The sequence below is a fragment of the Myiozetetes cayanensis genome, unplaced genomic scaffold (genome assembly GCF_022539395.1).
Source record: "Myiozetetes cayanensis isolate MyiCay16 unplaced genomic scaffold, myiCay2020 scf1, whole genome shotgun sequence".
In the NCBI taxonomy this organism is placed as follows: domain Eukaryota; kingdom Metazoa; phylum Chordata; class Aves; order Passeriformes; family Tyrannidae; genus Myiozetetes; species Myiozetetes cayanensis.
The window spans coordinates 58,550,326-58,576,980 of NW_026086604.1; the positions used below are offsets into that span (position 1 = coordinate 58,550,326).

The 26,655-nt window shown below is 35.5% G+C and overlaps 1 protein-coding gene across 4 annotated transcripts in view; it reads left to right on the forward strand.

Moving 5' to 3' along the window:
• Positions 1-26,655, forward strand: part of ZNF236 (zinc finger protein 236) — a 73,960-nt gene that overhangs the window by 18,373 nt on the left and 28,932 nt on the right. For all 4 annotated transcript variants that reach the window (XM_050329951.1, XM_050329961.1, XM_050329979.1 and 1 more), the window contains exons 6-17: positions 1,901-2,073; positions 4,716-4,862; positions 6,729-6,800; positions 9,491-9,694; positions 10,767-10,995; positions 12,721-12,993; positions 14,448-14,651; positions 16,812-16,956; positions 18,778-19,038; positions 19,282-19,532; positions 20,220-20,321; positions 26,055-26,206. In XM_050329951.1, coding sequence (XP_050185908.1) covers positions 1,901-2,073; positions 4,716-4,862; positions 6,729-6,800; positions 9,491-9,694; positions 10,767-10,995; positions 12,721-12,993; positions 14,448-14,651; positions 16,812-16,956; positions 18,778-19,038; positions 19,282-19,532; positions 20,220-20,321; positions 26,055-26,206 — 2,213 coding nt within the window. The remainder of the gene's footprint in view (positions 1-1,900; positions 2,074-4,715; positions 4,863-6,728; positions 6,801-9,490; positions 9,695-10,766; positions 10,996-12,720; positions 12,994-14,447; positions 14,652-16,811; positions 16,957-18,777; positions 19,039-19,281; positions 19,533-20,219; positions 20,322-26,054; positions 26,207-26,655) is intronic.

Consider the following 26,655-nt stretch of genomic DNA (forward strand, 5'->3'; position numbering starts at 1 on the left):
TGCAGACAGTCTGTCTGATATTCAGTTGCTTGAGGTACTGTAACTGTGTAGGAAAGGACAACTCTACTGTAAAGAATTTAGAATCCCCAAGTCTTTAATTGTTGAAAGAGCCTGTCTGTGCTACATGAGCAGCATTACATTAGTGTCTTAATTTGCAGTACTATTTTCTGTTCTTAACTAGTCATTTCAAGCACTTACACCCTTTTGGGAAAAAAATTAGATCTCAGAGACTGCAATTCCCATACTAATAACTAAGTAATGAGCCCCTCATTCCCCCTCTCAATCTGTGTTTTATTAAGTTATACTTGAGGAGTACAGAAATTCCACATTTCCACAGTAGAATTAAAATTTAGTTTCTGTAATGAGATTTACTTAAATAGGCACACTTAACCTGAAGCAATACTTTTGTGTCCACCAGCTGTTAGAGAAAGCTAAGCCTTTTACCTGTGAAAGCCCAGTAGGAATTTTGTCATTGTATTTCAAGATGTGAATCAATGTTATTTATCTTCAAAAATAAACAGTTAAAACCTGCAGATCTTAAAGCATCTTCAAAACCAATAAGCAGCAAAACAGAAAATATGCATTCCTGTAGTGAGTTAAATGCTTGTAATCTATTTCAAAAAATAGCTGCTTTTATTCCAGATTATGTGAATTTAATTAAGAATTAATAAGTGTAAAGTAGATGTAATTACAACTATATCATTAGAAGTCATATAAAAATATTCATTAAAACTACTTTAATGTGCATAGTCTTCAGTGCATGGTTATACTTACTGGTGTAGCAGACATAATGTACAGAATGCTCATAAAGTTTTTGCTAAAGAATTTTGCAAAGGCAATGTTTTCAATGTCCTTGAGTTACCTCAACTAAACTATTTCGTTAAAAGGAAAAAAAGTCAGTTCTGAGTTCACAGTGGAAGTTCCAAGTAGTCAATTAAGACACATTTGTAAGAAACTGAAATTTATTCTTAGTATGTGTATGTTTAAAATGTGTGGTTTTGTAATCTGTTTATGCAGTTCTGTTATGTTCTGTCACCCTACAATTTCTGTGGAGTTTTTCATGCCTTATCTGTGAATGTTCAAATAACTGGAAGAATGGGCAGCACTGAGATCACCAAAACTGGGAAATCATGGCAGAGCATTCCTGTAACAATATTGCCTAGTTTTTCTTTAATGTTCAATAGCAATGTGAACATTCAGAGTCTTACAATCCTGCTCAGAAAATAATTTTGTTATATCTCCTATAATATTTTATTGCATATTTTCAATAGATGATTGTAAAGAGTGAATGGCTGTTAATATTTATTGTGGAGTGGGAACCATAGGCCATCTTCTGCAGTGTTACTGTAAGACCTTTTGATTTTTAAACTAAATAAAAGGTTAAATTTTTGACTCATTTATTACTGTCCATTTACCCTCTGGTCCCTCTGTTTCAGTGCAGATATATGCATTCTATAGGACTTGATGTGAAAGTCTTATAGGAGTGATGTATATGGGTTTGTTTTTATTTTCTTTCCCCCCCCTTTATTTTTTTTCTCCAGTGATTTTGCATAACAGCTTCTGAGATCTTTCAAAGCACAAGTTGAGAGAATCCATTCTAAATAATTACTTCATATAGAGTTTCATCATTTTAACCGTTTTAACTAGTAATCATCAGCTAGGTCAGGTCACAAAATTTTCAGAAGGCTACATTGTCATCAGAGTAGGTGCTGCGCTTGGTGGATGAGGTAAACAATTTTCCTTCAAACTCCCTAATAAAAGGTTTTTGTGTGTATGTAAGGATGTCTCTAGGCAATATTATATTTTAGCTGCTACAGTTTTTTGTTTAAATACAGGAAACTGCTAAGGCTTCTTTGAAGCTCCTTACCCTCCTCTTCCTCGTCTTCCCTATTCCTTGCAGGTGAAAGACCATTCAAGTGCAGCGAGTGTGGGAAAGCCTTTAACCAGAAGGGAGCGCTGCAGACTCACATGATCAAGCACACGGGGGAGAAGCCCCATGCCTGTGCCTTTTGTCCCGCAGCCTTTTCCCAGAAAGGCAACCTGCAGTCGCACATACAGAGAGTTCATTCAGAGGTAAATACAATTAATTATTTGAGTCCTTGGTGCTGTCATGTCTTGTTCAGTTGTTGCTGTTCCTATGTGCTCCAGTGCTGTTTGCAGCCAGTACAGATTTACTGCTGTGGAATAGATTGCAGTTTGCTGGTTTGACCAGCAAGCTTTCCTGAAATAGCTTGATCTGAATAAATGTGTACTTAGGAGAAGCAGCAAAACCTTCATTGACCGTTGTCTTTTCAGTACATAAATAGATTAGTAAGTAGTGGGTTTAGGTGTATAAAAACATACCTATGTCTGTCCTGGGAGAATGAGGACTAGATGCAGATGAAAGTAAGCCAAAAGCATCAAAGCAGAAAATGGTGAAAAATTTCAAGGCCAAACCCATTAACTTCATTGTAGAGCTTACTTGCCGTTTGTCTTTGAAGTATATGTCTTACAGCCTTTTTCAAAAGTTTTTTGGTTACAGGTAGAAGAAAATTCCAGAATAAGATTAAAAAAATTGTGGTCTCAGATCTCTTTACACCTGTTGTTTTTCTTCTCTTTGATAGACAGGTTTTTAGATTCAAAAGATACTGCTGTGATAAAGTAATACAATCATCTGAGCAACATGGGTTGTGCAACTTTGTTCAGCAATTTCCTTACTGACTTTAGTGATTTTTGGTTGGAAATACCCATAGAAAGAGATCTAGTTTTGATTTGTAAGGTAGGAAGTAATAGAGGCAGCATTTTTTGCTCTTTTTTTTTTTTCCCGGGTGCAGAATAGCATCTCTGTTCTCACTCTTCCCCTAACTCTGTCCAAGATTTGCTTTCCTGTTTCCGTTTTTGTGTTACAATGATATATATTTTTGGGATTTTTTTACTAAGGATCTTTTTAGCGTATTAGTTTCTTAGTTTTAGGATGTGCCTTAGTATATGGATATGTCTTAGTAGTTTGTATTGCACTTGGTTATATTAAATCATACAACTTCGAGTCCTGTGTCCAGTTCTGGGCCCTTCAATTCAGGAAGTACATTGAAGTGCTGGAGCAAGTCCAGAGAAGGGCAATGAAGCGTGTGAAGGATCTGGAGCACACGTGAGGAGTACCTGAGGGAACTGAGGTTGTTTAGTCTGGAGAAGAAGAGGCTCAGGGGGGACCTCATCACTCTCTACAACTACTTGAAAGGAGGCTGTAGCCAGGTGGGCGTTGGTCTCTTCTCCCAGGCAGCTAGGGATAGGACAAGGGGACATAGCCTCAAGCTGTGCTGGGGAAGTTTAGGTTGGATATTAGGAAGAATTTTGTCACAGAAAGGATGATTAGGCATTAGAATGGGGTTTCCCTTGGAGTTACCATACCTAGAGATGTTTAAGGAAGACTGGACATGGCATTTAGTGCCATGGTCTGGTTGACAGGGTGGTGTTTGGTCATAGGTTGGACTTGAGGATCTCAGAGGTCTTTTCCAACCTAATTGATTCTGTGATTCTGTATCTTTGTGTGACTAGCCGTTTTCACAGTTCACAGCTTCCTGTATGTGATAGCTTTTACTACATAAAAAAAATGCACCAACATTGATTTTACATTGAGTTTTTTCAAACAAGATTATTAAGGATGAAGTAAGAAAAATTTTTTACTTTTTTCTCTGTTACTCAGTTTTTTTGTAAGAAACAAGCTGTGGAATAAGGTATTTTAAATAAAATTCTATGTCTGGATCATATTCTATGCTACTGTGGTCCGAATTACCCTAAATTTGGGTAATTTATTGATTTTTTTTTTCTTTCTTGTTCTTGCTGTATTTTCTTCAAGGCTGCATGGCATTCTATGAATTCTTTGTTTTATCCTGAGACAATTACAAGGTAACATAATAGGTGATAATGAATTACAGCCTGATTCTCATTTGGTAAGGCACTGTTTAGTTGTGGCAGTATTTGGTTAGTTGATACCTCTTTTTCAAAGGGTCAGTGTCAGAAAATACAAAATATCACACTACATTGCCAGAACTTCAGTGTGTTTTCTTTTGAATACTTTGTTGCTCCCTTTATATTGTAATTACAGCACTGGCTATCACTGCTGTGATAGACTGAGAAGGGCAATTGATTAGTGTTAAAATCTGCAAATTTAGCTGCTTCAATTACCTTAACTCCTTGGTCTGAAAGTCCCAAACAGATTGCTGCTGATCACTTTCTTACTTGTGTGTTCTAATTCAGTTCAAACTTACATGTTAAACTTCCCCACCCTTCACTGTGATGTTTTTGTCTGCATTTTTTTCTCTTTGTACTTCAAAACTGCCTTTTGTCTTATGTACGATGTTTCATCTTCAGACACATCTTAATTGATGAAGTTGCTTTTCCTTTTTTTTTCTAAGTGTGGAACAGTAGGAAATAGTAAAGAGGGAAAAGTCTGCAGCCTCATTTGCCACTTGACATTTGTTGTACTGTCTCGTGCTTCCCAATGTTGAGAAGCGGTAATAGGCAATTATAGTCATGCACATAGATTACAGTTGATTTGATATCCAGGATATACCAGACTGATTTCATACCTGGTTATCAGTAACTTGAAAAAATAAACCATTTTACTCTCGTTATCTCACAGTATCTTTGTTATATGGATAAATAATGAAACATATCTTTGGTAAATGTAGGGAAAATTTACTTAAATTTTTTGTGGTTTTTTTTTTTTCTTTAAGGTGAAGAATGGCCCTACATACAACTGTACAGAATGTAGCTGTGTCTTCAAGAGCTTGGGTAGTTTAAATACACATATCAGCAAGATGCACATGGGTGGTCCACAGAATTCTGCGAGTGCTTCAACAGATGTATCTCATGTTACAACAGTAAGTTTTGCTTGATATATTGTGAAAATGCCTTTGAGAGTTTAATTAGCTCTATCTTATTTCCAGTAGTTCTTTGGATTGGTTAGATCTTCTAGACCTGTAACTTCTTTTGTCTTTTTCATGTTTTATGTGATTTCTGGTATTAATTTGCAGGGTTAAATATTGGGAGTATGTAAATTGGCGAAGTATATGCAAAAAAAAGAAGATTTGCAATTTGAGGTTTTGGTTGAAAATGCAGTAGTACAATTCTACAACTAAGTAAAATATAATTCTGGTCCTTAGAGATTATGTTAACCTCCCAGATAATATAAAAATAATGGGAAAGTTTAAGTGTAACAATGAAATTTAGAACTATTGAAATAACATATTAGTTGCCACTCATTTTCAGAAATTGCTTATATGAATCTACTCCATATAAACACATAGTGGATCCTTCTGTGTATTTCCACTAATTTGTTTTAAATATTAGCTTCTTATTTGGCGGATTATAAAGGAAAACCATAGCTTTATTGGAAGTACTGAATGTTTTTCTCTCTTTACCCAGATACAACTAAAATTCAGAAAATGCTTCTGATTTTAGAAGACTATTCCATTTCTTGAGAGAGTGCATATTTTATTTATCATAATACTTTTTTTTTTCTTTGAATAAAACTACCTTTTCTACCTTTATTCCACTGTGATTTGCTTAATTTCCAACTTTAATGTTTAATGGATGGCAAACAAGACTAGTCCTTGAAGAGGAGGGTTAATATTAGAAGTCTCAGCTTCATTATACAGCTGTATCTTATTGAAAACAACGGTCTAGTAATCTTGTTTGGAGAACCGTTTTTTTAGATGCAATTTCTTTCTTCATGTTAATTGATTAAAAAAAGGTAAATGTGGCCTGCTTACTTGCAAGTACATATATTCTCTGTCTTTTTGTGCATTTCTACATTCACAAACCTAATCTTAAAAGCACGATGGAAAAGAATTCCTTCATAGTACCTCATTTTTGTTTTCCTCAGCCAACTCTGTTCTTATTGTTTTGATATGCTTAAATATTTCGCATTTGCCTAGCATATTGATATTACAGCAGTGTTACTATCTTTGCTGCATGCATACTTCTCTGCTTCCATGGAAGAGTACAGCAAATATGCCTCCATACAATAGTATAAGCAAAGAGAGAAAAGGGAGAAAAAACCTCTCCCTAAAAAGAGATGTCAATAAGTTTAACAAGGAAGAGCAGAGATAATAAATGATGTGGCAGTTGCATATTAGAGAGCATTTCGCTTTTTATTTGCACCTTTTTATCCGAAACTACAGATACTTAATTATTAGTATTTTTTTATTGCTTTAGAATGTTGGTACATTATTAGGTTAGTGCTAGCATTCTTCGATTAGAACTAACCTTCATTCTGCCCAAAACTTGCAGAGCTGCTTTAACAACAAATCTCCAGTATAATAATTCTATTCTGAAGTTTGGAATAGGCTTTGTCATCCCTTGTTACCTACCTGGGGATAAGCAATAATTATGTCCTTATTAAGTTCACATTCCTTTAAAAACTGAAGTTTCCTGAAGTGCTGTGCTACCAAAGAATGCACTCTTGTGTGCTACATGAGTACATCTTATAAATTATGGTTACTCTAAGGCTGTTATTTGTCTTTTGCTGGATCAGTACTTACAGCTAAGGTGTTTGTTTCTGTAACTTGTGTTTATTTCGTGTATATAAACTATGAAGCAGTGATGGTGATTTTATGTACTTTTGTTTCTTTCACATAATCTCATTTTTCTGGGAAAATAAACTATACTACTTTTCTGCATTACATTAGCCATGTTTTTTTCTATTTGACGAAGGTTTAAAATACTTTATTTTCATTTCTTTGTAGGACCCTGTCACCCAGCCTTTAACAACATCCCCTGCTAATCTTTTGCAACCTGTTGATAGCAAATGGAAGAATGTAAGTGTAAAGTTTTTGTCCCGTTTGTGTATCAAAACTAGAAGCAGGAGAAACTTTACAGAATTTTATAAATTTTCATTTAACTGGTGAAAAATGATATGCAATGATCCTCTGTGATAAGTTTACCAGCTAATATGGGAAGAGAAGCTCTTTAGTGAATGCAGCTAGTTATGTAGAGACAGAACAGGTCTTGAATGGATTATATTCCCTCATTTCTTTACACAATCATGATTTTGCATATAATTCTGTTCAATAGCTCTTCAAAATGGAACCAAACACTCTTCTGTATAAAAGGACCAGAGGAGAGTAAGGACTCTTAAAAATACTAGATTGGCCTGCCCCTCTGCCTTTACTTTGCATGGATACCATGGTTTGGGTTAGAGGAAAGGAGCTGTGTTCATAATGGTTGAGCTGGTTGGAATTTGGGCAGCACTGGAACTGTGGGGTTCAGGGTGAACTGTGGAGCTGGGGAAGGAGGATGCAGGGCTGACTTTCTGGAACCCCACAGCAAACAACTGTGATGTACAGACAGGTCTGTATGTGCCAGTCCCACTGAGAATACTGACCTGTTTTTCTGCAGCTGTATAGCATCTTATTTGTCACCTATTGATTGCAGTGTGGTATCTTAGTGGCAGACATCTGACTTACAGTCTCCCTTTCCCCAATTCAGCTACTGATTATCTTCTGATGTACTAGAATCCGTCAAACCAAGAACTAGGAAATGTGGCATTACTGCTTTAAAGTCACTATAAACAGTCCACCCACTTTCTTTTTATCTATTCATGTAAATTCTTTATTCCAGAACCACTTAACTTATGTCTGGACAGAATTGATGTGAACTAATTGGTTACAAATATTTGTTATATTAAATAATTATACTATTTCCTTGTGAGATTTTAAAAATATTGAAAATGGTTGTTCTTCAAAAGTTTAAGTAATGTTTTTTAATCAGTTGAAATTGAAGTTCAAGCCTTGCATAGTCTCCTGCCTTTCTCTAGATGCCACCTTCCCCCCCCCCAGATAAATTTTTGCTTTGTGTAGGGTGGTTTATATTTGAAAGTTCTACAGCAAATCAAGTTCCAGGGAAGAAATGATCACGTCTCTTTCTCTTAGGAGTAAAGAGGATGGATTTTGTCTTTTTTTTTAATTGAATCCAAATATGGGAATTAGACCCTTGTGTCAGGGTGTTATAGTCTCTGGTTCCCTTGTACTTGATGGAGTGTGCCAGGTTTTTTCCTAGTGAGAGGTATGAGTTGGGAGCAATAGATCCTCCCAAAATTGCGTGAAATTGCCAGGCATCTCTCCAGCCACTCTGTTCCCAGCCTGTGGCAGTACATGTGGTTCTTGTGACCCAAGTGCAGGACCTGGCACTTGGTCTTGTTGAACCTCACACAACTGGCCGCTGCACATCTCTCTGGTCTGTCCAGATCCAGTCTTGTCTGTTCTCGGTATTTCCTTCTGCAGTTTATGCTGTTTTCACTTGTTTGTTTATATTGCTCACTGTTTGTGAGCTGTCTTCAATAATACAAGAGAAATCAGAGCCATCAAAATTCTTAAAATATGCTATGATGTGTTTTTTTATTGAAGAGATTCAAGGTATGTTAGCTGCCCTGCCCAACAGATAAAATACTTAAGGGTGAGTTGATCTTATGTTTTGAAAAAGAAGGAAAAATCTATAATCTCATTAATAGAGATGAGAACAATAATTTTGAGGGTTGAGGCTAGATAAATTGACACTTTGAAATAAAGTATGGAATTTTAGTGTGGATAATTTAATGATGGAGCCACATGTTGAATAGTAACAAAAAAAGTTATCACAATAAAGTACTTGAATTAAAGAACTGCTCTAATTTTTGTACAGTTACTTTATTTGAAGGAGTAATTCACTCAGAGCAGTCGCATGGTCTGTGTTACAAGAAGATCAGACAGATCAGGAAGAGAAGTTTATAAATAAAGGCGAAAAAGAGTCTTTATTTCCTATTTAAAAAATAAATAGCAAGGCTTTATATCGCTTTTTTTTTTCATATTTTTTGCTAAGGTAGCCTAAGATACAATTGTCAAATCAAAGATTAAGAAATTACATTTTTAAAATTCAAGTTTTTGTAGTATTTTTACAGAGCCTGATGTCTATTTAAATGTTCAGAGTATAAAGAGATTCTTCTAAAGCTAAGAGGTTTTGAAGGTTGAAAGTTGAAGGGGAAAAGTTGGTGGTTTGTTCTGAAAGGTTTTGATGTAACAACACAAATTATTTCATACTAAAAAAATCGCAACTAATAGAAGGTTATTTTTTCCAAAGGACCTGCTTGAAATAAATGTGAACTTTGGAAAGATAACCACCTCAGTGCTGTTTATTTGTTTTGGAATTACTTTTCATGTGGTATTCTGTAGTTGATCCCTGTGTTTTGTAAACTAGTTGAAGGTTCAGTAGTTTAATAAATTTAATTCAATCTGTGAGCTTACAATTTCAAGGTTGATAAGGACTCAAAAAAAGGGATATACAGAAGCAATTCTTTAGTGGAGCAAACAAACCTTAAATGACAACTCTGTATAATCCTTATGTCTTATACAAATAGACATCTTTCTAGTGGACAGTTAAGATAAGTGGACATTTCACATAAGGGACCTGGACAGGTGAGTTCATAATATATACTTTCCATCTTCCTTTACAAATATACTGCTGTATATTTCAGGCCACACATTTTCGGTCTCCACTTCTTCAACAGACAGAAAACCAAGTGTCTCCAGCTGCTGCTCACCAGGGTCAGCAGGCTGTCACCGATGTCATTCAGCAGCTCCTTGAGTTATCAGAACCAGGTCCTGTAGAAAATAACCAACCTCAACAACCTGGTCAGCAACTCAACATTGCGGTGGGAATCAGTAGAGATATTTTGCAGGTAAGAGCTCAGTCTGAGAACAGCTTTACGTTTCAGTGGTTTCTTTCTCATATTGTAGTGAAATTAATTCTCAGTATTTTCAATTATAGCATTCCTTATGCATTTCTAAATCATTTATCAGTAAAGAAAAAGCTTTAAGGATCTATTGAATGGGTATGGAATGTACCAAGGTATCTTTTGTATAATAAGTCAAAGGAAAGGTTATAAATATTGATTATATGGCCTAGAAGAAAGCTTTAAGTGTAAACACCCATACATTACTATTTTTATTGATCACTCTAGCTTTTTGTTTTTCTGTTGCCTAGAAGCAGCTTGTGGCTTGTCCTTAGGTTATGCCATGCTTAAATCATGATGACATTTAAGAGGGGAAAAATATTTTTATCTGGCTAAAAATGATAATGTATACATGACCTTTACCCTGTTCTATTTAATAAGAATATTTCTTGTGCAAGAAATTTTTTTCCAAGGTCAACCAATGTTTTTCTTAAACCATTAGATTCTGTCCTTGATGTAGGAGACAATGTGTAACAGAAGAGAGGCAGGGTGGTGAATCAGCTATATGTGCTTGTTCTATAGCCTGCACCACATAAAGGCACAAACAGAATGGGACAGGGCAGAGAGTAATATTCTTTAGTATTAGTTGTAGCCTACTAACCTTGAAACTATCTTTTTATCTCTAGTCTTTTAAGGACCATTTAAATTTCTTTTTGGAAGACCCAAATATTACATGTAGCTGTGTGCAGGTTTACCATGTTACCTATGCTGAGTTCTGTAATGTCTGGAGTGTGATGTGTAGTTGCAGAAATAATATGATACATAACTATTATTCTGATAGCTATTTAAACAAAAAATGTTGTTTCCTAAAAGGCAGCTGTTGACAAATGAATAAGTGCAGGAAATGCAACTTAAAATCTTACAGACTTGGAATCTACCTGAAATTCTGTGAGAATAAGACTTTTAATTCCTTTAATTGTATTTGCGTTATGTCTTCCAAGTAATTGCTTGAGAAAAGCTGGGGTAACTGTGGAATGTTTCTTTCTTAATCTAGAAGGTTTTTTTGTTCTTTTTTTAGCAAGCATTAGAGAACAGTGGGTTGTCTTCAATTCCTGTCTCTGCACATTCTACTGACTGCAGCCAGGCTAAGACTGCTGGGCCCCAGGATCAGAACCCAGATGTCCCAACTCTCTCAAATCATCAGGCTGATTCTAATAATGCAGAACAAGATAAGGAGCAAGAGAGTACAGATAAACTAGATAAAAAAGAAAAAAAGTTTATTAAGAAAAAATCACCGTTTTTGCCTGGTAATGTTGCCACTGCTTTCTACTTCTTGTGCTCTTAAGACTGTACTATTTATGTTTATGGCTTTATAAAGGGATTCCCCAAAATGTATTGTGGATCAGTGATGAACTTTATTTGCTCTTATCTCAATCACAGTGTAAGATATGAACAGTAGTATCTGTAACTCATTACACAAAACCGTGTCAGTACAGCATTAAGTGAAGTGACACTGCTAAATCTTTTGGATTTAGATCAGTGGTGTTGGTATAACAACAGAGGACAAAAAAGAAAGTATATGAATCTTTTTTCCTCTCTTTCCCATCATCCTTCACTGGGAAGGACTGGGTTTTGACTGTGTGTCTCCGAACAGAGTTCTTGCAAACTCTGTTCTTCCTCTTCAGAAGTGAGGCCCCTCAGAGGCGTAAGTACAGTACTGCTGCCTCATGCAGATCTTCACTGATCTTCCCATGTAGGCAAGGATAAAGGTTGGCAGTGAATAATACTTCATGTCACCTGTCTCTGGAATAACAGTACTGATGTGATATTGTCACCATAAATATGTGTTGATATTCTGCTTCCCTACTGTGTTGTGTGTATACAAGTCTGAGTTTTGTCTGTGTGTGCTTAAATGCAACTTCATTTTCAAGGTTACTCAAGCTTTGTGTCTTCTTGAAGTTTGTTCCAAGTAAACCCATCATACTTTAGTGGCTTGCCTGGTAGAGACAGCACTACAAGAAGCCATTGAGCTCTGGTTTTAGTATCTTCATAGATACATTGATGTTGTTTTTTCTTTTGCAAGGGGTGGACAAATTGATCCAGAGTCAAAAACTCAACTTGTTCAGCATAACTGTGGTAAAAATCAATATTAACGTTTTCCTCTGGTAATAAGTATTTTGTTGCTTGTGTATAACCTTAATAACTCTCTAGCTCTGACTGCAAATAAAAAAGGCATTGCTGTATAGTCAGACTTTGACAGGTCAAAACCTTTGTTCTTCGATAAAGTAATATGACCTCAGTGTATTGAGATGGTTTACAGGAAAAACCCACTATGTAAACAGATTTAAATGAGAACATATCTGATATTGAACAACATGTATAGATAAAAAATGCTTGATAGGATTTAGAAAGGTTGGTTTGTTTGTTTGGGTTTCTTGTTGGGAAAAAAACATCCTGTTGCCTTAGGACAGAGCTTAGGGTACTTGGATCATAAAACAGCTTTTATGGAAAAAAAACCACAAACCAACCCTATCAGAAGGACTTATGTTGCAATTTTTGTTCCTTTAGAACTTTGCAAAATGTAATTTAAGTTTGACTTTGCATAAGAGAGGGTTGTGCAAAGTATCTCCTCCAGTTAGATAAGTGTTTAGTACTTAAAATAATTTGATGTGATTACAGTTGAGGACTTAGTTATTGTTGAATAATTTTGTTACATATAGTATTTATAAGTTAACTGGTATATTGTATTGCATTGCAACTACATTCTACATTTTTAGGTGGCATAGATATTGCATTGTTTGAATTTCAAGAGGAATATCTTGGGTTTTGTCATTCCAACCCATCACCATTTTTGTGAAGTAGAATGTATCTGATAGAGAAGTTGGTCATCTACAAACTGTGTTGTGACGGCATCTGTTTCACAAAAAGTTTTTGTGGCTCGATTGCTCTGTATAATGGTGTCAGTGTAGTGGGATTTTTGAAGAATTTTTGAAAGGTTTAAAGAACATTCATTTTGATATTCCTTATTTTAGGTTCTATACGTGAAGAAAATGGAATAAGGTGGCACGTTTGTCCATATTGCTCTAAAGAATTTAAAAAACCAAGTGATCTAGTGCGCCACATTCGCATTCATACCCACGAGAAGCCATTCAAGTGTCCCCAGTGTTTCCGCGCCTTTGCAGTTAAGAGTACTCTAACAGCACACATAAAAACACACACTGGCATCAAAGCTTTCAAGTGCCAATTTTGTATGAAAAGCTTTTCCACCTCAGGGAGTTTAAAAGTTCACATTCGTCTACATACAGGTAAGGCTTCAAAATTGCTTCTCTTATTTTCTATGATGTGGGTGAGACCTTGAATGAAAAAAGACAATGTGAAATGTATAAGTTATAGACATGTCTATCGTGTCATTGTTATCTGTCAGAGAATGTATAATTTTTAGTGTCTTAGATGATGAGTAATTTTTTGTCATACCTTTCTAGTGTTTCATATCTTTGAGACTTTGGGCTCTTGCAAAAACCATGAGCATTTGGTTTTCTGGTGATGAGTCAACTGTTGTTCCTTTTTAATATCACTATTGTGAATGTATTTAATTGTGCTTTTTAAAGAGTCATTGTTTTTCATATTTACTCTGCATCTTCCCTCCCCTTCTCTACACTTTTTGATAATTTCACTATATCACTCAGGACTCTTTGGTTACTTCCCATTTTATCTTCAACATTAAGGTGTTGCTTGATGTTTTCACCAACTTACCTTTTTTCAGTATCTTACACTGCATATCCTAAAATTCCTCTGTTCATGTGGTCCTTGTTTCCATCATACATGATGTCCTCAATATCTGTTTTTCTGTGGCTGAATTATTCTCTCCATAGAGAAAAATGAATTTTCTGCATTTGGTGGACTACCTGGTTGTTTTCCACTTTTCTTTCTTCATTCATACAACTGAATAATGTTTCAGCAAGATAAACTCATAAATGCGCTGCTCATTCCTTTCCTTCCTGTTTATGTAATTACCTTCTGCAAAAGTATCATTCATTGACAAGGTGCATTTTGTATTCAATGTGTTTTATAGTTTGATGCATTTAATCCAAAATATCAATGTTCAAATCATCTGCAGAACATTTTTCACTTGTTTTTTTTTTTTGTAAACCTGCAAACCAGCAGGTTTAAACTTCTTGTTTAAAGTCAACCTTCTTTATAGAAGAACTCAGACTCATTCAAAGTGGCAGAAGCACTATGTGGCTTGGAAAATAGGTAGTCCATTGTTTATGGAACTGCTCTGTGGTTTCATATGATGTACTAGTTACTGTATTGTGAAGCACATTTTTGTACATTTTTTCTACCTGTGATTTTATCGAGCTTGCTTTATACTACCCAGTCATGTTTCCTAGCCTTTTTAAGTCACAAGATTTCCCCTTGAACAAAAGCTGACAGTTGTTCAGCCTTGCCTGTCTCTGTAACTTGAGTTCTGCAGTATCCTTTTCAAGGAGAGATTTCTACTGAATTTTGCATTACAAAAATCTTTCTTTAGTAATTCTGGATGGCATGCTTTTTTGACTGCCTTCAAACAGTGTTGACGTTTTCAGAGAACTTTGGTTGGGGTTTAACAATCTGTTTTGAAAACCTATTTAAGAGTAGACCCTGTGATAGAAAACAAGAAAGCAAATACAGAAAAGAGAATCAGTATTCTAAAGCTACATTTCTAAGTTGATGGAAATAAAATCCCAAACTAATTTTTTTTCTTTTTAACTTCTTGCAGGTGTTAGACCTTTTGCTTGTCCTCATTGTGACAAAAAGTTTAGAACATCAGGCCATCGGAAAACTCATATCACTTCACATTTTAAACATACTGAACTAAGAAAGCTACGACATCAACGTAAACCTGCAAAAGTTCGAGTAGGAAAGTCGAGTGGTCCAGTACCAGACATTCCTTTGCAAGAACCCATACTCATAACTGATTTAGGTAAGGAGCAAGTAAATCTGTACTCTCTTGAAATTTGGATTTCACTGGAATATAAAGGTCACAGTTCAATCAAGCAAACATTCAGAGCTTACTCATAAAGGTGCACTTTGAAATAATAAGTAATCAGAAACAGGCTCCAGAAAAGTGCCATATTTTATAGTTTTCTTGCACTAAAATTAATAAGAATATTTTTTGTTTACAGTGAAATTGTATAATCCTTCCTGGAAAAGAAAAAGTGCATTTTTACATTATGAGAAGAATTTAATTTAACTATTATTAGACTGTTGGTATAGAAAAGATGACAGACAGTTCATGACTCAGCTTCTTTGTAACATGATCATGTTTATTGCAGATTACAGATATTGAACCAATGTGTTACATGATTATAGAATGTTTGTTATAATTATGACCTCATCTGAATTAGTGTTATCATTAGTGGTCATACTTCAGAAAGGGCAGAAAAATTCTCAAACCTACTGTGTAGAATTTGTACAGTTACTTTAGTTCTGTTGTAGAATAATTGTCTCAACATTACGTAAACCCACTTTTTAGAAGAAGGTTAGTTGTTGTACAACGGGATCAAGGCAATAGATTGTTGTCCAGTAGAGGTCAATGTAGGGGGCGAGGCATTTACTCTTAGTTGGACCTGTCAGTCTGCGAACTCCTGCCTTACCTGTTGTGTAGTCATCTTTATAGTAGAATTTTATATCAGTGATGTCTTTAGTTTATATTGATAAAATCTTTATCACTCCTTAAAAATACTTTTGCTTCCACTGCTTCCAGGAGTTACTGAAAGCAAGAGTAAGGGTTATTTTGGTATCAGGTATAAGAAATTTGAATTTTTGGGGCGGAAGCAAAACTTAGCTCACTGCTTCAGACACTCCAATCACACAGTAGGATTTACTACAATTCCAAAGACGGAACTAATGGGAGGAAATATACTTTTTTATAGAACATTCCCATTTAGATTTATTTTGCTAACATGTTGTGTCCAGAGTAGCACCAACTGTAACTATTCTAACAGTTCAGAGAAATGTTTCATTTATCTGAGTTGAACAGCTTAAGTAAATCGTTTGGGAGTGTTTTATTAAGAATCAGTTACTTATATAATATAGTTATTTCTGTTTTATTATGTATCTTATTAGAAATTTCTGCAGACCAGAACCACTGTAACCTGGGATATGCTTATAAGTTAGTCAGCTGTTGTTCATTCAAAGAGTTAATTGAATTATTCCGATCTTGTAAGATCAAAAATAAATTTTAGAGTAAATATGATATTTCTTCTGATTTGTAAGACTTGTGTCGTCTCCTGTATACTACTGCTAGTTATCCTTCAACTTAGTCTTTACCCCTTGTCATATCACTACATGCCGTTTAAAGGAAGTCCCTACCCATCTCTCTTGTCCAGCCCTCTTTAGGTACTAAAGGCTGCTATAAAGTCTCCCTGAAACTCTGTCTTCTCCAGCTCTCTCAGCCTGGACATTTAGTAGTGGGAACTTCTAACTGAATTTCCAAAATGACACCTGACTGACTTCAGGGACCAGTGTGTAAAAAGCATTTGTTTAAAAACATTGGTTTGAGGTTTTGGGGTTGGTTTTTTTTAAATATATTTTTGGAAGCACTCAGAGAATTAGCAAGATTGACTGATTAGCCAGAGTAGATGTATAAATACAATAATTTTTAATGGACTGCTTTTGTTGTTTAATTAAGGTCAGGTAATCATGGTGTTTTATACTTTCCATAAAATTCATATTATAATTGTAGTATACATCTGGGATATATTGATTAAATATTACTTGGTTAAGGTAAAGGTTGGAAGAAGAAGATATTATTGAATCAGCAGTGGATTCATATCTGTCCACTTTTTTTAAAGTTAATGCTTATTTTGGACATGGACACTTACTGTAATGAGGTGGACCTCTGGATAAAAGAAGAACTATCACTAAAATAGCATGTGCAGTATAGTATATATAATGCTAAATAGGTGTATGCATAATTTTAAATAAGTGCTGGAGACGTGCACATTGTCTTTATATTTTATATACTAAAACTTTAGTCATTCTTTCGTTGCAAATGCTAGCTCTTCAGGCTACTGCAGCTTTGGAATAACTTCACCAATTAATTTTTCCTTTTTTTGTGTGTGTGTGTTTATGTGTGCAGGTCTTATCCAGCCAATCCCAAGGAATAGCCAGGTCTTCCAAAATTATTTTAACAGTAATTTTGTGAATAATGCAGAGAGACCATACAAGTGTTTTTATTGCCATCGAGCCTATAAAAAATCTTGTCATCTAAAACAACACATCAGGTAAAATAAACACAATGAAGAAAGGAAATGTATGTAATGTGAAGTTTATGGAAAAGCATGAAATTTATATAATGTTCAATGAAAATATTTCTTTTTTCTTACCATCTCTTAAACAGTGAACCAGTGACAATTGATTTTTTTCTGTTAAAGTTGGAGGAAACTTTGAACTAATTCATACCTATGTGTGGTCCTAGCAATGCAGGTGTTTTGTAATTGCATACTCCAGATTGTCTGCTTTGTATGTAACTCCTATTTTTTGAGAATGAAAAATTTAGGTTGGAGGAGAACCAGTGGAGGTACTTAACTAATCCAACCTTCTCTTGAAAAGAAAGGGTAGCTTGAAAATGACATCAAATTGCAGTTTTACAGACAGTGAGCTTTGATGTTCAGTCAAGTTGTGAAACAGTGCTTTCTGATTTATAAACTATGAATACTGAAAGAGAAAAATGAAAAAACTCTCCAAAGATGATCACTAAGGTCTAAGGAAAGATTCTATACAAGCAGGTGGCAATCTACTTGTTTCTGCAATGTAAGGTCAGGACTGCTTTTTTACTTTCCTTAACATGGTGAGTTCCTCATACTCTCCTTACAAATCAAGTTCTCTATTTGTAGGTTCTCAAACAGCCTTGAAACAATTACTGATTTTTCTATGCTGTCTTAACAGAAGGAAGGGAAGCCTTACAATATCACATCTTTTCTTTTGTAATTGTGGATATCTCAGTGTCTTTTATAAACACAATCAAGCTGGATTGATTTAAAGTAGTTCTTAATTATACTGAAGATGCAAAGATGTGATGGGGGTATCTGTCACCTGCTGCTGTGCTGCTTTGATTAATCTTTGCAAGAGCACTGAGTGAAGCATGGCTTTGTTTGGGGTTTCCTGGAGGAATTAGAAACCCCTCTTTTTCCGTGTTTGTTCTTTGTAAATTGGCACTATTACAACTAAACTGCTAGGCTTCATACTCGTGTGGTCACTCTGTCCTCATGGAGTAGTGCTGATCATTGCTTACAAGGCTTGTTTCCCTCTCTGAATTAGAGGGAAATTTGTAGATAGGGGTATTTTCAATAGGTTAGTGACTGAACAGTATGTCACATTATCCACAGGAAGGGTTTGGATACCCTAACACTGCTTTTTATAGTGTATATTGGTAGCAAAACAGTAACTCCACTGCATTTTTTTAACCTGTCTTTCAGTTTGTTTTGTATCTTACTGTAGTCCTAAATGGAAGCTCTTCTAATACCTCTAGGGAAGGATAAAGCAGTGCTATATATTTTGATAGTATAAATGAGAGGCTTTTCCTGCTTGAATATTTTGTCATATGGCGTTATGACAGACCAGTTGTACTGCGCCTTGATCAGGAGATATTCAGGATGGACACGGTTCTTTTCCCAAAAGTTTTGTTATTAAATGTAGTAGTAGTATGTAATATGAGGAGAACCATATATTTTTCTCCAAACTTTTGTGGACAGTTTTTTAGCTGAATTGAGGAAAATACATATGAGTGATAGCTTACTTGAAGAAATACTGTAACATCTGGCATGGAAAAGTTAAACCCCCAAGTGTTTTAATGGAGAAAAAGCATCATCAGTAAAGGAGATTGGACTGTGAAACACAATTAAAACTAGTCAGACAGTATTGATTTTAGACTTGACAAGTTGTTTGTAACTTATTAAAGTTTTAATTTCTGAATTTTCTTAACTGAAGCTTCCTCCATCCATACAACTGTAACCTTCGTTTGGTTTATTTTGCTCACTTTAAAATTTAATCCTTTAATAACTTTGTAAATCAAACTGTTAAATCTTCTGCTTTCTCTTCAAAAGGTCGCATACTGGTGAAAAACCATTTAAGTGCTCTCAGTGTGGAAGAGGTTTTGTGTCAGCTGGAGTTCTGAAAGCACATATTAGAACACACACTGGATTGAAAGCTTTCAAGTGTGTTGTGTGCAACGGGGCCTTCACTACTGGTGGTAGCCTTAGGCGACATATGGGGATCCATAACGATCTTCGGCCGTACATGTGTCCGTATTGTCAAAAGACGTTCAAAACATCACTAAACTGTAAAAAACACATGAAGACTCATAGGTATGTTTCCAGTTTTTACATGTTCAGTAGCCATTCCTTAAAGATACTTGGAAAGGCAGCTTTGCTCTGTAACAAATGCATATATTTGAATATCAATGTTTATTTATGGGTAGCAAACACATAGGTACCTTTGAAGGTATAGTAAATTATGATGTATAATAAAAATAATAAATTGTTCACATAAATAGTTATGGTAAGTGTCTAACTGAAACCACAAAAAGGCTTTCTTACCTTTCTTTGCAGATATGAACTTGCACAGCAACTTCAGCAGAATCAGCAGTCCTCTTCAATAGATGATTCTACAGTAGATCAGCAGAGCATTCATGTTTCTACACAGATGCAAGTGGAGATTCAAAGTGAAGAGCTACAGCAGTCAGAAGCTGTTGCAACAGATCAGCAGGCTATTTTAGAGTTAGACCAGCAACCAGTAGTAGGCACAGAAGAAACAGCACTAGAACAACAGTTGGCTGATCAGCCTTTAGAGCAAGATGAGGGTGAGTATTTGAAATACAATAACATTTATAATGAGGTAAGTTTACAAGTTCTCAAATAATTGTTTCTTGACATATTTCAGTGCTTTAGTTTTCAAGACAATGTAAGTAGACAACTAGAAAAATAAATGAAGTAAAGGCTAGCTACTTAAAGTATATGGTACAATTCCTTTCATTAATTGCTGTTTAGGTTTACTGTGTAAATGTAAAAAGATTGTTTAAGATTTGCACATTCTTTAGTAGTAGCAAACAAAACTACTAAACAAATATACAGAAAAAATCATACAAAACTTCACCACATCAACTCTTATTAATAAAAAGCACTTCTGTATAGTCTACTTAGAAAGTATTACCTGTGTTTTGAGGTGAGAGAATATGAAATATTTATTGTACTTACTCATTATAGTGAAACAAAGTATTTTGGTTTTGCTTATTTGCTCTTTTTCATGGTGTAACGAGTTAGAAAGTACAACAGGGGAATGTAAATAAAGTATATTATAACCCAAGATTTAAATAGCTGTTCAGCTCATAATTTTTTAGCTTCTTTTTAATCCAGTGACAAATTCAGTTACTGTAAAGTATACGGATTTGGAAACAACTGAAACATGCAGTTATTTACGTCTTCTTTTCTTGATATTTTTCTTTTTTCTTTTCTCCTCCCACCTTCTCCCCTTCCCTTTCCCATTTCAGATAGATTTGTGACATCCCAACATGCTTTACAGGAAAACATCACTCAGTTTGAACAACAGGCTATAACACAGCAGCCATTTGATCAACAGAGCTTATCACAAGGTTAGTAATCAATATAAGTTTTTAAAAAGTAATTTTTATAAATCTAACTTTTCATCACAGTTATGATAAAACCTTTCTAAAGTGAGCATCTGCAGTCAGAGTAACTGCAACACAGAGGACTTGCAAAAAATTTACTGTTTTGTAGCTATACTTGATAGAATATTTTGAATACTTAAATATAGATTCTACTTTTATGAGCCGATGTCTAGTCATTATAGTATGGGTTTTATAGTCAGGCACTTAATATTCTTTCTTTGATTGTATTTGAAATTGCTGTGGCATTAGGCAGTTTACACAAATTTCCCCCTAAACATGCATACTCATAACGTGAAATTATCAGAAACACAGTAAGATTTGACTGAGTAGCTGTTTGGGTTCATTTTGGAAAAAGATAGTGCAAAATAGCGTCATGTAAAAAATCATACTTTCACCTATCCACAACAGTTTTGTTTTATATTTTATAGAACAATCATAGAATCATAGAATTAACTGGGTTGGAAGAGACCTTCGAGATCATCAAGTCCAACCCTTGATCCAACCCCACAGTGATTACTAGATCATGGCACTCAGTGCCACATCCAGCCTCATCTTAAAAACCTCCAGGGATGGTGAATCCACCACCTCTCTGGGCAGGCCATTCCAATGCCTGATCACTCTCTCTGTAAAGAACTTCTTTCTAATATCCAACCTAAACCTCCCCTTAAGCCCGTGCCCTCTTGTCCTATTGCTGATTGCCTGGGAGAAGAGACCAAACCCCACCTGGCTACAACCTCCTTTCAGGGAGTTGTAGAGAGTGATGAGGTCACCCCTGAGCCTCCTCTTTCCCAGATTAAACAACCCTAGCTCCCTCAGCCTCTCCTCGTAGGACTTGTGTTCAAGTCCCTTCACCAGCCTCGCTGCTCTTCTCTGGACCTGCTCCAGCCCCTCAATATCCTTCCTGAACTGAGGGTCCAAGAACTGAACACAATACTCAAGTACTGAGTACAGGGGAAGGATCACTTCCTTCGCTCCTGCTGGCCACACTGTTCTTGATGCAGACCAGGATGCCATTGGCCTTCTTGGCCACCTGGGCACACTGCTGGCTCATGTTCAGCTTCCTGTCAATCAGCAACCCCGGATCCCTTTCCACCTGGCTGCTCTCCAGCCACTCTGTGCCCAGCCTGTAGCGCTGCAGGGGGTTGTTGTGGCCAAAGTGCAGGACTCAGCACTTGACCTTGTTGAATTTCATCCCGTTGGAATGTAAGTAACAAATTAAGAGATTGGAAGCATTTGAAAACTTTTTTTTCCTATAAAATACAAAGAAATGTGTAAGGCTTATGTAGCCTGCAAATAATGAAGAAGTGACTGCCTTTGTTAGCTTTTTAAAGCTGGATTTCTTGAATTGTTGTTTAATATGAAACTACTAATTTTGTTTGGATGTGTTTTGAGGTTTTTTTAGTGGTTGGAGTTTTTTGAGGAGGGGGTGGCACGTGGAGTTCCTTGCATGGGGAATGTTCAAGGGGTTTTCATTTATTTTGAGCATACCTCCCTGGCTGACCAGTTGATCTCTTCCTCCTTATTTCTGACTCAAGGAAATTACTTTCTGTAACTGGTAAAGAGTAATTTGTATTCCATCTGCACAAACTTACCTTTTCTTAGTTTCATTTTAACTTTAAGTTTTATAGCGTCTTTTGTAAAAACTTAATTGACTTTGGTAAGTTGCATGACACTGTGAGAAATAGCATAATTTTCTGATTTTAATTCTCTAGGTTGTGCTGCTTTGTATGTAAAGAAAAAAAAATAAAGTCTCCACCTTTATTAAACAAGAACTGATCCAGGTCCTCTTAAAATGCTATGATGATTTTCATTGGTTACCTTTTACAGTTTTCCAAATGAATGAAAAGAGACTACAGAAAAAAAGTGCAACCTTTATGTTAATCTGAAGAGTGGTGGTGGGGTTTGTTTGCTTATTAGTGACTCCTTTGAATTTGAAAACCCAACATGTAAACATTGATCTTATTTAAACTTCAGTTTCTATGTATGTGTATCTTCTCTATTAAATAAATATTGAATGATTTCTTGGGGAGGAGAGACTCTTCTAGAACTCACAAAACAATTCTTTCATCGTCAGAAATCCAGACTGATCATCGGTACATTGTAGAATTGGTACAGAGAATCAGAACATTTGTGGTGTGGGCTTTTTAAAGTCTCATTTGTATAAGATGTCTCCTGTTCTACTTGGAATCTCATCCACAGATTCCCAACTCTTTGAAGTTTCCTTGAAGATCCTGGAGCCCTTCAAAATTTTTGAATTTCAGGTAGGTAAGCATTTGCGCGGATGCATGCGTTAAATTGGTCGACCCTCTCCCTATGTCTGCATCTGTGCTTCATGCTCCTAATTTCTTTTTCCTATCAGCTAGGCCGAACACTAAAGCTTAAAACACTGTGTCTTTTTTATCCTTGGTATTTATAGGCTGTGTTCTTGTTAAAATATTTGGTTCAGTGTTTATTAATAAAACAATGTAGGAGTTATAAAACCTATCTTTGATAGGTTTTTTGATTTCTCTTTTTATTTTTTTTTTAAGAAAAAAAAATCTTAGCATTTCAGCCAGATGAGACTGATTGCTAGGTCTGCACAGACCTGCCAGAACTTTGTTTATTCTTTCAGGTTTGTTTGTAATACTTCTGATTTTCTGGTTTGTTCAGATAGGTTTTCTTCTTGATGTGTTCAGACTTGTAAAGAAGTGCAGATCCTATGAGGGTGCTGCTGTATATGATAATCTATGATTCATATCAGCTAGATTTGACAACTGAGGAAAAGGACTTGTGTCCTTGGTAGTTTATGTGTTCAGGCATCTTCATTTGAAGACTTTTTGGTGATGTCAGAAGAATCAAGTGTATCTTTTATATGAGATTGGTTTGGGGTTATTGAATAATATCTATCACCAAATGTGTTTTCATATAAATTATATCACCTTTTCTTCCTTTAAAGTCTCCCTGTAGGCATGGTCGAATGACAATTCAAATAGTAGTGATAGGTGAGTGACCTTGCAAAACTGCAAGAAGTCCAGATGCTTCCAAATGTTATTCTGTAGCCCATAGAAATATACCCTTGCCACCAGACTGCTTTTTGCTTTCCTAAGAAGTTGATCTGCAATCTCAGGACTTGGAATTCTGATTTTTCAGTAACTATTTACACGTTGGTTCCAGTCAGTACTGTTCAGCTGGTTGCAGAAGTTGCTTAAGAAGCAAACCTGCAGAACATTTGATTGCTAGGCACTGGTCTCTGCTGAGATGCACATGTGCATGTTGATGTTTGTAATGTTAGAATTCGAATGATCTGTCAGTAAAGACTTGAAGTTTGTCTAAACTAAAATATTGTGTTTCCTATGAGTAACATGCTGTTGTTTTACCTCATTGTCATGTGCAAGACACGACTTTCCAGTAGTAAACTGATTTCTGGAGTATTCTATTTTTCAATATGTTTTGTTAATATAGAAGACAATAGGTTGGGTGATGTCTGAAAGCCAAAAAACCCCAAGCGACATAAATGATTACTTGTACTGAAAAATACAAAATGCAATTCCAACCTTAGAAGGCTTTGAAGTAAGAGACTCCCTTTATTATACAGAGCTTCAGATGTTCTCTGTTCTTTGAAGATCGATCAAAAGCTTCAGGGAAACAATATATAGTGATGAAAACAAGAGCAGAAAAGTAAAGGTTGTGAAATTTATTTCTCTCTCAGACTGAATGTCTGATTTTTGGTGTTTGGTGGTGTGGGGTATTTTAATGCTGTTCTGTAGAAGTAGTATGGTGGTAGCAAATGCCTTTGAGCATGCTAAAGTTGTCAGATCTTTTTTGAGTGGAAAATGACCTTCATGTTAGGTTTTTGGCAAAATGGGGATGCATCAGATATTTGTTACAGATTCTTGTTACAGCTTTGGTCCATATTTATTTCAGAACTAATTTCAGAAATAGTATTTCTTCAGTTTGTCCTCAAATACCTCTACATTCAGAGCTTTTTTTACTGAGCATTTTGTTGCATAATCCTGGGAAATTTTTCAGGATGTCAATAATTGCTTTTATTTAAACACAGTGAAGCAAAACAGGTCATGGTATAGTAACCTCTGTTTTCCTTCTTAGCTAGTAGAATTTACCTGCCAATTAAGAAAGGAGTTTCATTTTTTTTTTTAGGTAGCTGTTTCTTTGTGCATTTAATAGTTACGTTCCTTTTTATTTTATGTAGGGCATGGAAGTGACATCACTTTGCTTTAGTTTCTTTAGTATTGGGGTTTTTTGTATTCTCATCCAGTGTAGTGGGAATGCCATTTTTCTATAAAGATACTTATAAAATTTATTTGAAAAGTATAAATTAGTGCACAACTTTTCATTGCTGTTCTTCAGGCTACTTTTTAATTTTGTCATTTCGCTAAATAATTGAGATGCAAGGTTCAGCTTGTTGAATCTTTCTTTTACTTGTAATCTTGTAGGATTACAAGTTGTAGTAGAGAAAATTACATGGAAATTGCAACGTTAGATTTGGTGTCAAGTTATGACCTAATAATGCTTTCAAGATCTGTTTATGTTTGTGGGTTTTCATTCTATGGTGAAAGCAATACCATATTGGGTTTCATATACATATAGAGTAGAGCTTTTTCCTGTACTGATTACAGTATTCTTCTGCTGAGGAAAGGGTCTTTTGGGAAAATTTCTGCTTAAACTTAACACATCCAAGTTTTTGTTATACTGTAATTCAAAACATTCTTTAAGTATTGCTTTTTGGCCTTTGATGCTGTGGTCTTCTGATGTGGGTTTGTTTCTACCTTTTTTTCATAATCTTCACCCTTTTTGTCCACTAAAGGCAAACTGCACAGAAGTACTAAAATTGTTGCCCAATTACCTTAATTACTGATACTTATGGTTTCATTTTTTTCCACATTACATTGTGGGTTGTTTTTTTAGAAGCGTTAGGACTTAAAAGGGTTGATAAAAGGACATCTCTAATAGCATTAAAAAAATACTGCAATCTGAGCTATATTTCCCTGGCTCTGAATCACTGATGCTATCATTTCATTCATTCATTTAGAAAAGGAGGTAATTAAGATCTGGTATTTCAGGAGAACACAACCAAATAAAAATTTCAGGTCTTTTTACTGAAAATGTGAATAAAAATATGTTTATTTTTTACTTTGCAGTTTGCCTTTGAGAGGCTCTACTTTACTATTATCTAAAGAGTGGGAATATGTGGAGGAGATCCAAAGTAGGAGAAAATGGGGTTACTTAATCAGAAACTGGAGTTCTCCTATTGGGTCATCTCCTCCACTCACCCGCCATCCTCCCCACTGAGCTTTGCATCCTTGTGATCGGCTTCCAGTGTAGTTAAGGGAGCGTGGTACCAACGTGGATAAAGGGAGATGGGTCAACCTGTTTGACACATGCATGCTTACATACAAGAAATTCAAAATTTCAATGGCTCTAAGGTAATTGTGGCACTCCGAAGAAACTTCAAACAGTGTTTTTCTGTGGAGGAGATTTTCCAATAGAATTCCAGCTAATGGTAAGTAACCCTATTATGCATATTACATAGATGCCAGAAACATTTGTGGTTTTGACACTCAACAGTGAAGAGTACAAGTATTACTATGTAGTAATACTACTTAACTTCTTTTGAAGGTAGTTTTCAGAGAAGTGTGGTGTTATTCAAAGCCCAATTCAGTGTATTTTCCAGGTTTGTGACTGTTTAATTTCTGGCAGGTTTTACAGTGAATGACAGCTACAATCAACAGACTCAGTTTCCAGCTGTACAGCAGCTGCAGGATTCAAGCACACTTGAATCTCAGGCTCTTTCAACGAGTTACCACCCACCAGCCCTTCTTCAGGTTCCAAATACAGACACTATTAATGTAGTAAGTACTGCTAGAAGGCAGGCTTCATTGTTTTGTGTTCAGTGGTGAGTTTCTTTGCACCATTTCATTGGTGATAAGTAAAATAAGAAGTCAGAAAAGTTTCAGGATTTCTTTTCTAAATTGCTTATGTTTAACAACTGGAAAACAGAATGGTGGGGAGAGGATAAGTGACCTGACTACATGTTGCTAAAAAAGGAATTGTATGTTTTGGTGTTCTAGACTTGAAAAAAGATATAATACTGTAAAGTTGGATTGCAATGTTAAAACTCAGGAAAGGACACAAAGTTAGAAAATAATTGTACATTTTCACACTATCTTATGTCTTTATTTCTTTGATATGCAGTTTAAATACAACTTTTTATGATAGTAGCAGCACCTAGAATGAAGGCCATCTGTCATAGTATACTTACCATGATGATCTTCGTGAGTTATTGTCTCTTCAAACTTGT